The sequence below is a fragment of the Epinephelus lanceolatus genome, chromosome 2, assembly GCF_041903045.1.
Source record: "Epinephelus lanceolatus isolate andai-2023 chromosome 2, ASM4190304v1, whole genome shotgun sequence".
NCBI classification, from domain to species: Eukaryota; Metazoa; Chordata; class Actinopteri; order Perciformes; family Serranidae; genus Epinephelus; species Epinephelus lanceolatus.
Window position 1 is genome coordinate 38,818,065 of NC_135735.1, and position 12,240 is coordinate 38,830,304.

The following is a 12,240-nucleotide window of genomic DNA, read 5'->3' on the forward strand; positions in this document are numbered from 1 at the left end:
CCTTTGCAAGAAGCTCACATCTGCAACTTCACTGCTCCAATTTTCAGCGCGGAAAAACAAATCTGTTCCTTTTTAGCCACAAACAGAGCAGGAGGAAACCTCTGTGATAACTGGCTCGCCGTTGAGAGTTTTCACTCAAAGCTTCTCGCTAATTGTGGCTCTTTCCCCCACTCCCCGTCCTGCCTCTCATTCTGCAGAGTTTTAAAGCCCCGATTGATAGAGGAGAATGGGAGAGAATAGTATTTTCTGGACCGTTTCACCCCAATTGTGTCAGATTGGCCATGCAGTGGCCCAGTGTCTTTCCAGGCTGAAGATTGTCCACGCACTGCGGCCTATCAATAGAGAGGGGTTTCAGCATCAATATATTTTACAGCTATCCCTTTTCACACCACACTTGAGAACTACCAACAGCCCAGGCTTTGCTGCCATTCACATGGTAACTAACTTGATTTTTAGGGTTCAAGCCACGAAAGGGCAGAATCTTAGTGAGTTTGTTTCGGTTTGGTGTTATTAGAATAATAACAATAATAATTATTATTATAATTATAATTATAATTACAATGATTATAATTATAATGGTCATTTGTGTCTAAAGCCGCAGCTGAAGTTGCCATTAACTAGAATCCGTTAAAGACATTTAATTTGTCCCAATAACTGGAAATGATGAGGAAGTGTTTCCCAAGAAATATGACTCCAATCGGCCACATGGTGGCGCTTTAATTAACGCCCCAAAACGCGATTTTGGAAAGGCCACGGCCCCCACAACGCAAATCCATTGACTTGAAGTTTAGGACAGGTATCTAATTCAATGGGCTCCACAAGAAAAAAAAACAAAACCTCGAAAATCTGTAATTTTTGCTAATTTGCAGAATGTAAAAAACACTTTTATTGTTGTTATTATTATTATTATTATTATTATTATTATTATTACTCTATTAACACGAAATTTGCCTCATGGCTTTATGGGACCGAAGCACTAATTTCCATTATAAATAAGAAAAACTGGTAATAAAAAAAAAAAAAACATGGTTGCAATTACTCAAAAAGTATTGGCAAAGGGCGGGGTTTACACAAAATAACTTATTCATTTTAAATGTTAAAGCTCTTGTGGTGGGTTTATTTGTATTAATATTTCCAGCTATATTCACTGATATTGAGTTTAGAAATTCAATAGCTTAGGGGTCAGTTTGAGAGATAATATATTTAAAATATTATTTTGTTCATTTTATTAGTTTTGAATTTAATTGTATGTATTTTTTTTAAATGAAAAATTCCTTGAATTTGATTGTTTAATTTTTTTTTATTATTTTAACATATTCTTTTAAATACGTAATCCCGTCATTTTATGTATGCTGCATGGGTGTGTTGGCGCCCTCTGGTGGACATCAGCAGGAACTACAGGCAGCGCTTCAGACACAAATACACAAAATGTCTACAGTTTTTTCCTCCAATTTTATTATTTAAATCGAAATGTACTGTTCTGATATACTCACCCAGCCCCGTTTGAATTCAAGTAAGATATTTGTTTTTAAATACTAAATCCATTTGTTGACATTAATTTTTATTTTATGTCATTATTTTAGTATATTCATTTTAACTCTCTTTAACCGAATTAGTTTTACCTGTCAGCTTCTGGTTTCCGTTGTATTGGCGTCCTCTAGTGGACAACAGGAGGAACTACGAGCAGAGCTGCAGACTCAATGCTGAAGCCCTTGTACTGTATGTATTTATAATTTCTGCCAGCCGTATTTACTGATATTGAGTTAAAATATTAAACTGTGGGTAAAACTGCAGTTCAGTGTCTAAAATATGCATATAAATAGAATTAGACAGTATACATGTGTATTAAAATATATATGTATTGTATGGACCAAAGGTGACAAAAAGACCAGGATAGATAATGCAGTGCAATACAAGACTTCTACAACAGCACTGCTAAAATATATATACCTCTGCAAAGTTTATTTCTATGTTTGCTTTTGTTGACAGGACCTCAGTGCTAAAACATATAATTTAATACACAGGTGCACCTAATAAAGTGGCCACTGAGTGAAAACACAAACATACCCAAATACTTCCCTTCATGTAGGCTTTCAGTACACACTCATATATATGGACTATTTGACTCTATCACTGCGCTGTTGCTTCAGAATGAGGATGTAAAATTGTATCATTTATTTTTTAATACTAATTCATCTTAACATCCCATTACTGACATGTCATTCATAATCAGTTTGTATCTGCAGCCTCCATCTTGGATGCTTGTGTAGTTGTGACATGGGCGGATTATGAGACAATGGACATATGGGCAGAGAAATGCAAAGGGCCCCAACACCTCTCCTACTTTGGAGCAAGAAACACAGACTTTGTGGTGGTCTTGTGTCTCCTTGTGGTTATTTTTGTGTCTTTTTGACGTCGTTTCGGTCTTATGAGGTATTTTTCTGTCTTATTAAGGTAATCGTGTGTCTCTTTGAAGTCATTTTGTGTCTTTTTGGTTATTTTTGTGTCCGTTTGTAGTCTTTTTGTGCCTCCTTGTGGTCGCTTTGTATCTCTTTGTAGTTATTTTGTGTGTCTTTGAAACTCCTTTGCATCTCTCTGTGGTCATTTTATATCTCTCTCTGTTGGTTGCATGTGGATTTGAGTGGCATTTTGCAGGTGAAGGCCACAGGGCCCCCAGGCACTTTGAACCTGGGCCTGTGCCCAGTAGGCCTGTTCAGTAATCCATCCATGAGATGTGAATGTATTATTGTCTCCACCTGGTGTTCTGGCTGCTGCAAATGTAAGACTACTGATGACTCGGCATCAGCCCTGTGCAAAAATCACACAAAACAGACAGAAAGGTCATTATCCTAAAAATTAATTTATTGCAGTTAAAACTCAGAAGAAAAAAAATCACCAAAATACTTTAAGAGACAGAATGATAGAGATACTGTCAAACAAAGAAACGGCTAAAGAACAAGAAGAAACTGCGTGTCATGGCAGCCATTTCCTGAAAACTCAGTCCCACGGGATAACAACACAAAATAATTACACTTGTATATTATTAATACTGAGTTATGAATTCTTATTTCAAGTCATACACACTCAAACAAAGCAAACAGTTTTCTTTATGGCTTCTGTTCCACCTATTAATACTGTCTCATGATCAAACATGACAGATTTTAGTAGCTTTATTATAAAAGAACTTATTGCAACTTTTCCTCTGCTTTAAGTTATTGAAATGTTTCAAATATACTGCTCGTCTATCACATGACAACAACCACTGGACTGAAATGTGACACATACAGCAAGAAAATTCCACTTGTCTTAGAGAAAACAGTCAGTAACTTTTTGCCCATGTTTCCTGTAAAATAAAATGTGTACTCTTAGGATGCAAAAGGTTTATAATCATAAAAAGAAAAGTGGGGACAGATATGAGATCGAAGCTGACGTCACCCTCAGAGTCACTGCTACATAAAATCAAACACTGGCAAAATGTAGCGTATATGGATGTAATACAACAATAACATTCCCTCTGGATTCACCCACGCCTTCACTTATTGGCTATAAAACAACACAGACAGAATACTGAGTTACGCAGCAAAGCCCACAGTGACTGTGTGCTGTCTACGACCAGCACTCTCAGCCACAAGACAAGTTTTATTTTTACAAAGACACCACGTGACGTAACACATCGGCTAAACAACATGAATCCACCAGCACAGAACGGCACCACTGAGACGCAGGGCTCGATGAAATGGAGGACAGGTCAAAGGTCATGTGACGACACGAGACCCAGTGAGTCGATGAAAACAGAGCGAAGAATGACCCGCAGATACATTTACATCTTACACGACATGAATATGTGGATTTATATTCACACTACAGTTACACAGTTTGACATGTTTGTGCCATTTCCTTTCTGTTGTGTTTTCAACAAAGGCTTTGGCATACGACTTCTAAAGCATTTACATTTCTCTCATCTGAGCAGCTTTCGTTTTTTAACCTCTGGATGCAGCACAAACAGAGATTTATTTGCACCCTATGTGGTTGATGCTAGGTTCAGTTTGGGAGCACGGATATTGTACACACTTTAACTGTAAATTCTTACAACATACAAAACGCAGCAAATCTAAGACATAATTTCTGCCTGCTCACACTGTATTTGTTGCTTTTAATAAAACTAAAAGTAAGCAATCTCCTGCAGAAAAAAACAACAACAAGAAGGCCCGTCTTCGTAAAAAGTAGCTTACAGATGTTGGAGCTCCAGAGAAGACAACCTTGTACGGACGTCCAAGGCACACTGAAGTACGATAAAAGCCAAAAAAAAAAAATCTTTCTAATGATATGTCTAGGTAAAGATTAAGCTAAGATTAACACAGCTCACTGGGAGCTTTCATCAGGGCACCAAAGGGCCAACATTAGTAAGCTACTTAAGACAAAAATCTGCCTCATTCAGTGTTCTAAATGAATATTGCCCATTTAAAATTCCCCAAATTCAACATAACACACATATGGCCTCCTCACATGAGCCAATGTTCACCTTGTGCATGTGTGTTTTCATTTCCACCAAGCAGCTGATCTCAGCGATCCTCCTCTCGTCAGAGGTGTATGTGAGATCATCTGCTGTGTGTTTGGAAGCAATGAAAACCTGCACACGCACACTCCTGAACCCTCTGCTGCCGAATCCTATTGTGCTATCACTGGTCACGTGAGGTACGGAGTGTGAGGAGGGTTATAGGGATGAGGGGAGTAAAGGATTTAACAGCTGAATATTTCTCAGAGGAGAAGTTGCTCTAAAGGCAGAAATAATCTTATGGGTTAAATCTCAACAGGGAGAGCCAAATAAGTCTTTCAAGAGTGCAAGGTAGCTCATTTTAATAAAAATATGGATGACATTCATGACTTTTTGGATATCTAAAGAACTACCTAAACTAGCTGCACCTCTATGACACTATGGCTGGGATTCTTTTTCAGCAGTTAGTAAGACAAGCCCCAGATTTCATAACATCGGCTACTTTCTTTTCTAACTTTGCACGGCTAGAAAAACTGTTATTATGTGGCTCTGCCAGCTGACATTCCACTAAAGCAATATGAATATGTCTACCTCCAGAGCAGCTCTGCCTTTGAAAAATATTTGCACAAGTAAAACTCAAATCTCCTGGGACTTGGAGTTGGCCAGATCACATGAGACTGCAATTCTCCGTCTGCTTTTTGAGGTCTTCCAGTGTGGCCTGGGCTTTGTCTTTCAGCTGGTCGATGTCCACGTTTTGGATGTTGGACAGCTGGCCCAGCACTGACTGCTTGTGCGTTTCCTCCTGGTTGTCCTCAGCGATCATCTTGGCCAGCTCCGTGGGCAACACCACATCATCCCCCGCCTGCTGGATCTGGGTCTCATCTACCTCGTTCTGAGGTAGATATCCAACGGGACAGAAGAAAAGAGGAACAACACAGTTGGAACAAATGGTTTGACATGGTCAGGTACTCAGTCCCAAAATGCATTGTCTTAATGTTCCTTACAAAAGCAGAGCTGGATTAGTTTACCTTTGGTAGTCTGTACTTTTCCCGGAAATGACTTCTAACTGTGGCTCTCTCAGCTTTCTTCTGGGCAAAACTGGCTTCTCGTTCTTGTCTGCAAGAAAGGAGGAAAAATTGTTTACAGGCATAATTTTGTCAGCGACACTAAATATACAAATTTAGAATTCAGTTTCCAACCAAAGCTGGAAAATGCCTTTTTTATTCAACTGTGCACACTTTCACCTGTGGGAAGGTTTGGAATAGTAACACTAACTCCACCCCCCACACATTTAATATCACCATAATGTTACAAACAAACCATGCATAGTATCTGAAAATGAAGAAATCCAAAGTCATGGTGCTGTTGCATCTCTGCTTTCTGTAAGGCTCCTGCTGGATTTGGACCTTGGAGGACTTCAGTTTAGCGTTTCCATGCAGGAGCGAATCTTCCTGCAGGCAACATAGGTGGTCACTTGGGGTGCCTCTTAGAGGGGGACTGGGTGCCTAAAATGTCTGCCCACTAAAACCTTTTCACTGCAGCCAGTCTGTTGTTGGGGTACTGCCTCTAGTTCATCAGTGAATGATCAGTACAGTCAGTACTTGCTCTTAGAGTAGGAGAAAATGAAAAGGCAAAAGCGTAGTTGCCTTAGTTGTTTGTGTTGATTTCTCATTTGTTCTTGTTCTTTTTTGTTGTACATACAACAATCACAGAAGACAATAATATTCTTTTATTTCTGTTTTGTGGGACTGGTGTAGGTGGAGGTGGGGGCTCCAGGGGAAGCTTGCCCAGGGTGCCGAATGTGCTTGGTCCGGCACTGTCTCCTCACTACTTTAGCTGTGCAGCGTTTAAGGCAAATTTAGGTTTAAGGCAAGCCATCTACTAAATGAATGCTGACACTCCAACCATCTCCATAATCGCCTTAAGTCTGACCCTGCATACAAGGGAGATACTGAGGGGGTTCTAAATTTCCACACATCTGTCTTGGAGAAACAAAATGTTGGGGGATGCCCCATATTTATCTGCTAACCTGTTGTCATTTGCCTTTTTAAAGCTCACTCTTCTTCACAATCCAGCCTACAGCCTGTGATGCCTCCAGCAGAGGGCAGACAACAGGCTGCTGGCGGTTCTCTCTCCACTCAATGTCATGGGAATATTTATGGCTTCAGTTTAGTTCATAATTGTCCCTCATAAATTTCTAAATTTGCTGAAAGGCCTCTGACATCATGAGTCAACAACATGACATAATGCTTCACAAACTTGCTCATGTGGCCTGAAGCCAAACATAGCATGAATACAGTGACAGAAGACCACATTTCATTAGAGTCAGTGGAATACAGTAGGTGCTTACAACAAAGTAAACACTATAGATGGTATTTGTCAGTGCTACAGTGGTAGAGGTTGCATCCTATGCCCAGAAGGATCACATCAGCAGTTGATCTAAAGGCGGGGGGACACTGGAGGACCAAGGGCATGGTTTGCAAAGTGTTTGTACCCAATGTGTCAGGGGAAGGACGTTTTCTCTGGAGACGCGGCATTCATGGTGCCGTCCATGTGAGCCCGAGTTCACTTTGTATAAACATGATTGGGCCAAACACAGAATGGCACATGGGCCCATGTAGCGCTCACTTGCAGCCAATGAGCAGAGCTTGGTGTCTTTCCCTCTCAAGGGCATCAGATGACCAGGGATGTCAGTGTGGCCCGGGTGCTGAGGGTGATAAAATGTCTACATGTGACATGCCAGTGTGAGCAACTCACCCCCCTCCCCAACTTTATTCTGCTTCAATCCGAGCAGTATGGGCCTCTCTGTGATCTATGCTCATGTTTAGCACCTCTGACTAATAACTCACTTCCACTGAAGGTCACATTATGACGGCAGAGCGTTAAACATCTCGTCATGCCTCCTGTAGAACTCAGTGGGCTGAGCTGAGTGTTAATACCGCTAGACTTAAGACTTCACTTCCCACTCATGCTTAAAAATGCCTGCACATTACACCATGAGGCACTTTGGATACAAGTGTTCATGAAATGTGTTATTATATATCATTACAATGCCTGTGACTGCTAACAGCTGAAATATATAATCACAATCTACCATTTTTCTGTAAAGCTGTGGTCTGAATTCTTTATTCCACATTATTAATTTATGGTAACATATTCTGTGGCCAGGACAGTGAACATCTGATATGTGATGTGGAGTTCTGCTCTAAAGGAAGCAGCGCACAAATCAATAGCGAGTTGCTGTCTGCTGGGTGAACTCTGTTTGGCAAATGACCTTGTTGTTACCTTCCTTCGCCCCTCACTGCGCTCAGGAAATAAACACCATGACCAATATGTAAATTGGGAAACATTAACAAAGAACTCATTTTTGCAGGTGAGACACAGAGCAAAGACTTAAATGATGAAAAGCAAGCATGGATAAGGAATTAAAAAGGGGGCACAGCTGGAATCACAGCTTTCAAAAATTAACTAAAAAGCCAAATTTGAGATAAAATAGAGGTCATGCCATTCCACATTTCATTTTCCCACATTTACAGGCTCCAGTGCATTTGTATAATGTAAAGAAATAACCATTTTGAGTAGTAACTTATATATGAATAATTAAAGTCAAAATTAGTTCATACTGTAGGTTGTTTGCCCTCTGATCATATCCAAACAGAGGTTTTACTTTACCCACTTTATTTACCACACAGCCTGATTCATTATTGAGCCGCACGCACAGCATTAGGAGCATGTCTCGCCCCAAGCACGGATCCCTGTAGACACTTCCGTGGAAGAATGATTCCAGGAATCCTAAATTAAAAACGGCGCTACACAATTTGCCGAAGAGACAGAGAGCTCCCTGGGCGAGAGGAGCAGCTGTGTGTGGAGCGCTCATGTTATTCCATTGATGCGTAAAAAAGCGCGCGGCGCACTGGGAGCGCTCTGCTATTTACACACAAATACGCGCTGTTTAAATATGCCATGCCTTCTCGACACATACTGTGGGTTTTTCATCACAACTTCACAATCACAAGCTTCAATCATTGCCTTACTTTTCTTCCTCTAACTGTTGCTGATATTGCTCAAATTCCTCTTGAGTCATCCCCTGCGCGGCGGCGTCTGATTTCTCAGCTTCGGGTTTCTCCTCCGTCAGTCCGCCTGTCAGGTTCTTCAGCTGTCCCCCCACCATGTGTTTCACCATGAAAGCCATGGCTGCGCGTCCGAGAGTCCTCTATTTGATCTGCTAAGAAGTTGGAGGCTTTGATGCGCTCTTGGATGGAGCGCTGAAGGTGAATGTATATCCGTCAAGTGACGCTTAATAAACCAAAGCACATGTAGCTTTCAAAGGTTCGGTGAGAGCAATTAAACCGGGGGAGAAAAAAATACTCCAACGGCGCGTCGGAAGCAGTTTCAGCACCACTGGCCCTGGACAGCTCCGCGCCGTGAAGGATGGAGAGGAGCTGCTCAGCTATGAGTCAACAAGTTTGGCGCTGAACTCTACCAATCCTGTGACTCCGTCCGCAGCCACCACTCCCTCCACCCAATCCCAGGCACCGCCGGACTGGGTGTGCGCTTGCATGGCGCGCGCCGGCATCGTGGGCTGCTCCCGTGAGACAAACAACACGTGACGAGCCTCAGTGTCTCCTGGCTGTTTTGGTGCCTCTGTCTCTCTCAGGGTCATCTGCGCGCTGGAGCCTAACAGTTTGTCAACACACAAAGAGCTTCCTAATTGCAAATTAGTCAAATGACTGTCTGTGAACCCACGGCACGAGTTCGGTTTATCAGCCTAATCACTTAGAAATGCTGTCTTCCCTTGTAGGGTTTCTATGGTGTGGGCTATACAAACGAGCTCATTTCTACTGAAATGATGGAGCGTGTGTTCTGCATCCCTCAGTCTGAGCACACCCTCCATCCATGCGCGTTTAATGCCCTTGCAAATATTCCTTAGCCCCAGCATTAAGGAACTGGAGCTGACATCCTAAAATTAGAAATTTTGTCTCCAGTTGCATCACCATAATACTCCTGTAGTGACTCATGTATCTGTAGTCACCACAAGTGAGTTTAAAATATTAGTGTCTTATGCTTGTTAGGCCTCCTATAGGGTTTTCACTGCTACTTCCTCTCATGTTTCTGTGTTTGTGTGTCTTTGATGGGGTAGGCGGGTGAATAGTTCAACTTCCATCACCAGAAAAGATGATTTATAAAAACTCTGGGCGGTTCTGGATGACACTGTGTGACGCAGTGTTCAGCTGGAAAGCCTCACTTCTAAAAATATGACCTACATGTGTGTATGTGAGGAGCATTTTAAATCTCTTTCTCTCTGTGTGAGATTCTTGACATCCAAAGTGTGAAAAGGAACTTTGATTACAAGTCAACAACTTGAGCGTCCTGATCCTCGCAGCAGTCTGACACAGAGTCTGGCCTACTTTCCCCAGTCCCTGTGGATCAGGGGAGACAGAGAGCGTCTCAGTGTCTTTTTGTCACAGGCTTAGAGAGGCCCTGTTAGCCTATACCTGCCTCGCTTTTAAATCTCTCTCCAACTTCAAAGCTACCACCGGTAAATAGATTGAAACGTAATGCAGTGAATAAGATCAAAACTGTAATCTCTGTGAAATTTAATAAAAAGAAAGAATTTGCCTAACCAGCATGTTTCAACAGCAAATTATATCTTTTCGCTTTTGATTTCCACAGCCATGGAATCTTTTCCCAGCCCAGGTCTCACTCACTTTTTTTTGTATGGATTATCACTGAGCCCTGACTACAGGTGCTCCAGTAGGTACACAGCAGGAGGCTTTAATCCAAGATGATGTAAATTACACACACACAGGCTTAATGGTGAAAGTCATACATTTCAGGAAAGAGAACTACAGCCTTCACATGTTGACATGTTCTGGTAGCCGAGCCTCACAATCATGTTGGCCTTAAAAATGAAAGTCCTTTTCTGCAGGAGCTTCTATTAGAGGTGCTGTGTTTATTGGCAAGAGTATGGAGGTATCCATACAAAAGCACCAAACCTATGTCATATAAATTCACCCCCATCCTGTGATATAGTGTCATCTCTGTCATCAGCTGAGGCACTCAAATCTCCCCATCTTTAAATTCTTCACTTTATCAGCGTGGTCTCTTTAGAGTTGTCTGAGGGTCTTTTTTTTTTTATCACAGTGCCATTTATTGAATAACAAATTCCTGGGATTCATGGAGCTTGGCACTTGATAGCTGGTCATGGTTGACTGGCGTGTTGTCAGCTGATGATGGTATGAACAGACGTGCGACTTTGTTCCTTGGCATGTGGGGGAGCCTTGTTTGATCTGTGATGGCAATGTGCTGGTTGGCTGCATGTTGCTCACAGACTGATGCTGGACAGTGGTAGCAGTGCCGGATCTAGCACGTTCAGTGCACTATGCAGCCTTTCCAAATACGTGGATAACACGCAAATTATTGGCTCATACTTAAGATATGTAAGAATTATGGTTCATTACTTTTCGTAGGAAAATGTACAAGCAGTGCTTGAGAACAACCTGACTAGGTGGACTAGAGGTCGCACCCCTACTACAGTTTGACCATTTAGCATTAGATCTTTAGCTCATTGTCCCTTATGTTCCATTGTTTGCATGTCAAAAAAGAGCTCTTCAGAGTTTGGTTTTGAGTTGGTCTGGCTCTTGTGAGACAGTTCCAGGGACATGATTCATGTGTGGAAATGTGTCTGATATCAGAGGAGTTGCTAATTAGTGGCCACTTGTGAGCCCAGTGGAACTAGACGATCACTGATGATGTGGCTGGACGACTGAGTCAAATAAAAACTGCCTATCATGCCAGTTGGGCCAGCCAATGTAGGTTAGCCTGAAGCAGATGTAAATACTTTGCTTGGGTGAGAGACAGATTCAAAAGCAGTTTAAAGGTACATTAGGTCAAGGTTAGAGACTGCCTTTCAGAGGGGCTCAGGAGATCTATAATGGCACAGCCTGATACTAATGCAAGATGTAATGATGGGTCAAAACATTAAACATCATTTAACTTGAACACTGGGCTTCCATAATAAAGCTCATCCAACTTTTGGCACAGTTCAACATGTGTATTGTTACCTGCAAAGATTCTGTTACATTTCAAAGCTGCATTTTCTACTCATGCTATGTACATACAAGTCAGATGAATTTAAATGAATTCTTCACATAAAATTAACTCCTAATGAAAGCTATAGCAGACTGTTACACAGTTTGGTGCCATTATATCGCACCTTCACCCGATATTAACCCAAAATGCCAACATAGGTAGGGATTCGTAAAAATCTGCTTAGAGGTGTAGAGTGTAAGATTTAGGGAGATTTAGTGTCCATTTGTCATTGCAGACCACATTGTTCAGGAGGTTTTTTCCAGGAGCCTAAATATCCACAGAGGTCTCTTCCTCTCCAAAACAAATCGACTAGGTGAATAAAACTGAAGAAAGTAGTTTCACGCTACAAATGTTTCTCCTGTGCTGTTTGGAACATTGCTATTCCACCACCGGCTAATGTGTGCTCACCTTATTTCTGATCTAGACTCTCAGGAGGTTTTTACTGACAATGAATTATCTGCAAATGTCTCCTTTTCATCAAATCTATCACAAATAGTAATTCAAAGTGGTAAAAACACAGAATAAAGCAACTTCACGTTAAAGCTCTCCTTGTGGAGGGGCTGCAAATTACGGTGGCCAATGTAAAAACAGGAATTTTATTTGTGGCTACTGTAGAAACATGGCAGTGCAACACAGCGATCTCCATATGGACC

At 41.5% G+C, this 12,240-nt stretch overlaps 1 protein-coding gene across 1 annotated transcript; it reads right to left on the minus strand.

Moving 5' to 3' along the window:
- Positions 1 to 2,840: 2,840 nt before the first annotated feature.
- On the minus strand, positions 2,841 to 8,904 carry cplx3b (complexin 3b). The gene is made up of 3 exons (XM_033638356.2): positions 8,530 to 8,904; positions 5,524 to 5,611; positions 2,841 to 5,387 (listed from the first exon to the last, which is right to left on the minus strand). The coding sequence occupies exons 1-3, from the start codon at positions 8,685 to 8,687 to the stop codon at positions 5,163 to 5,165; spliced, it is 471 nt and encodes a 156-aa protein (XP_033494247.1). The 5' UTR covers positions 8,688 to 8,904; the 3' UTR covers positions 2,841 to 5,162.
- Positions 8,905 to 12,240: the final 3,336 nt, after the last annotated feature.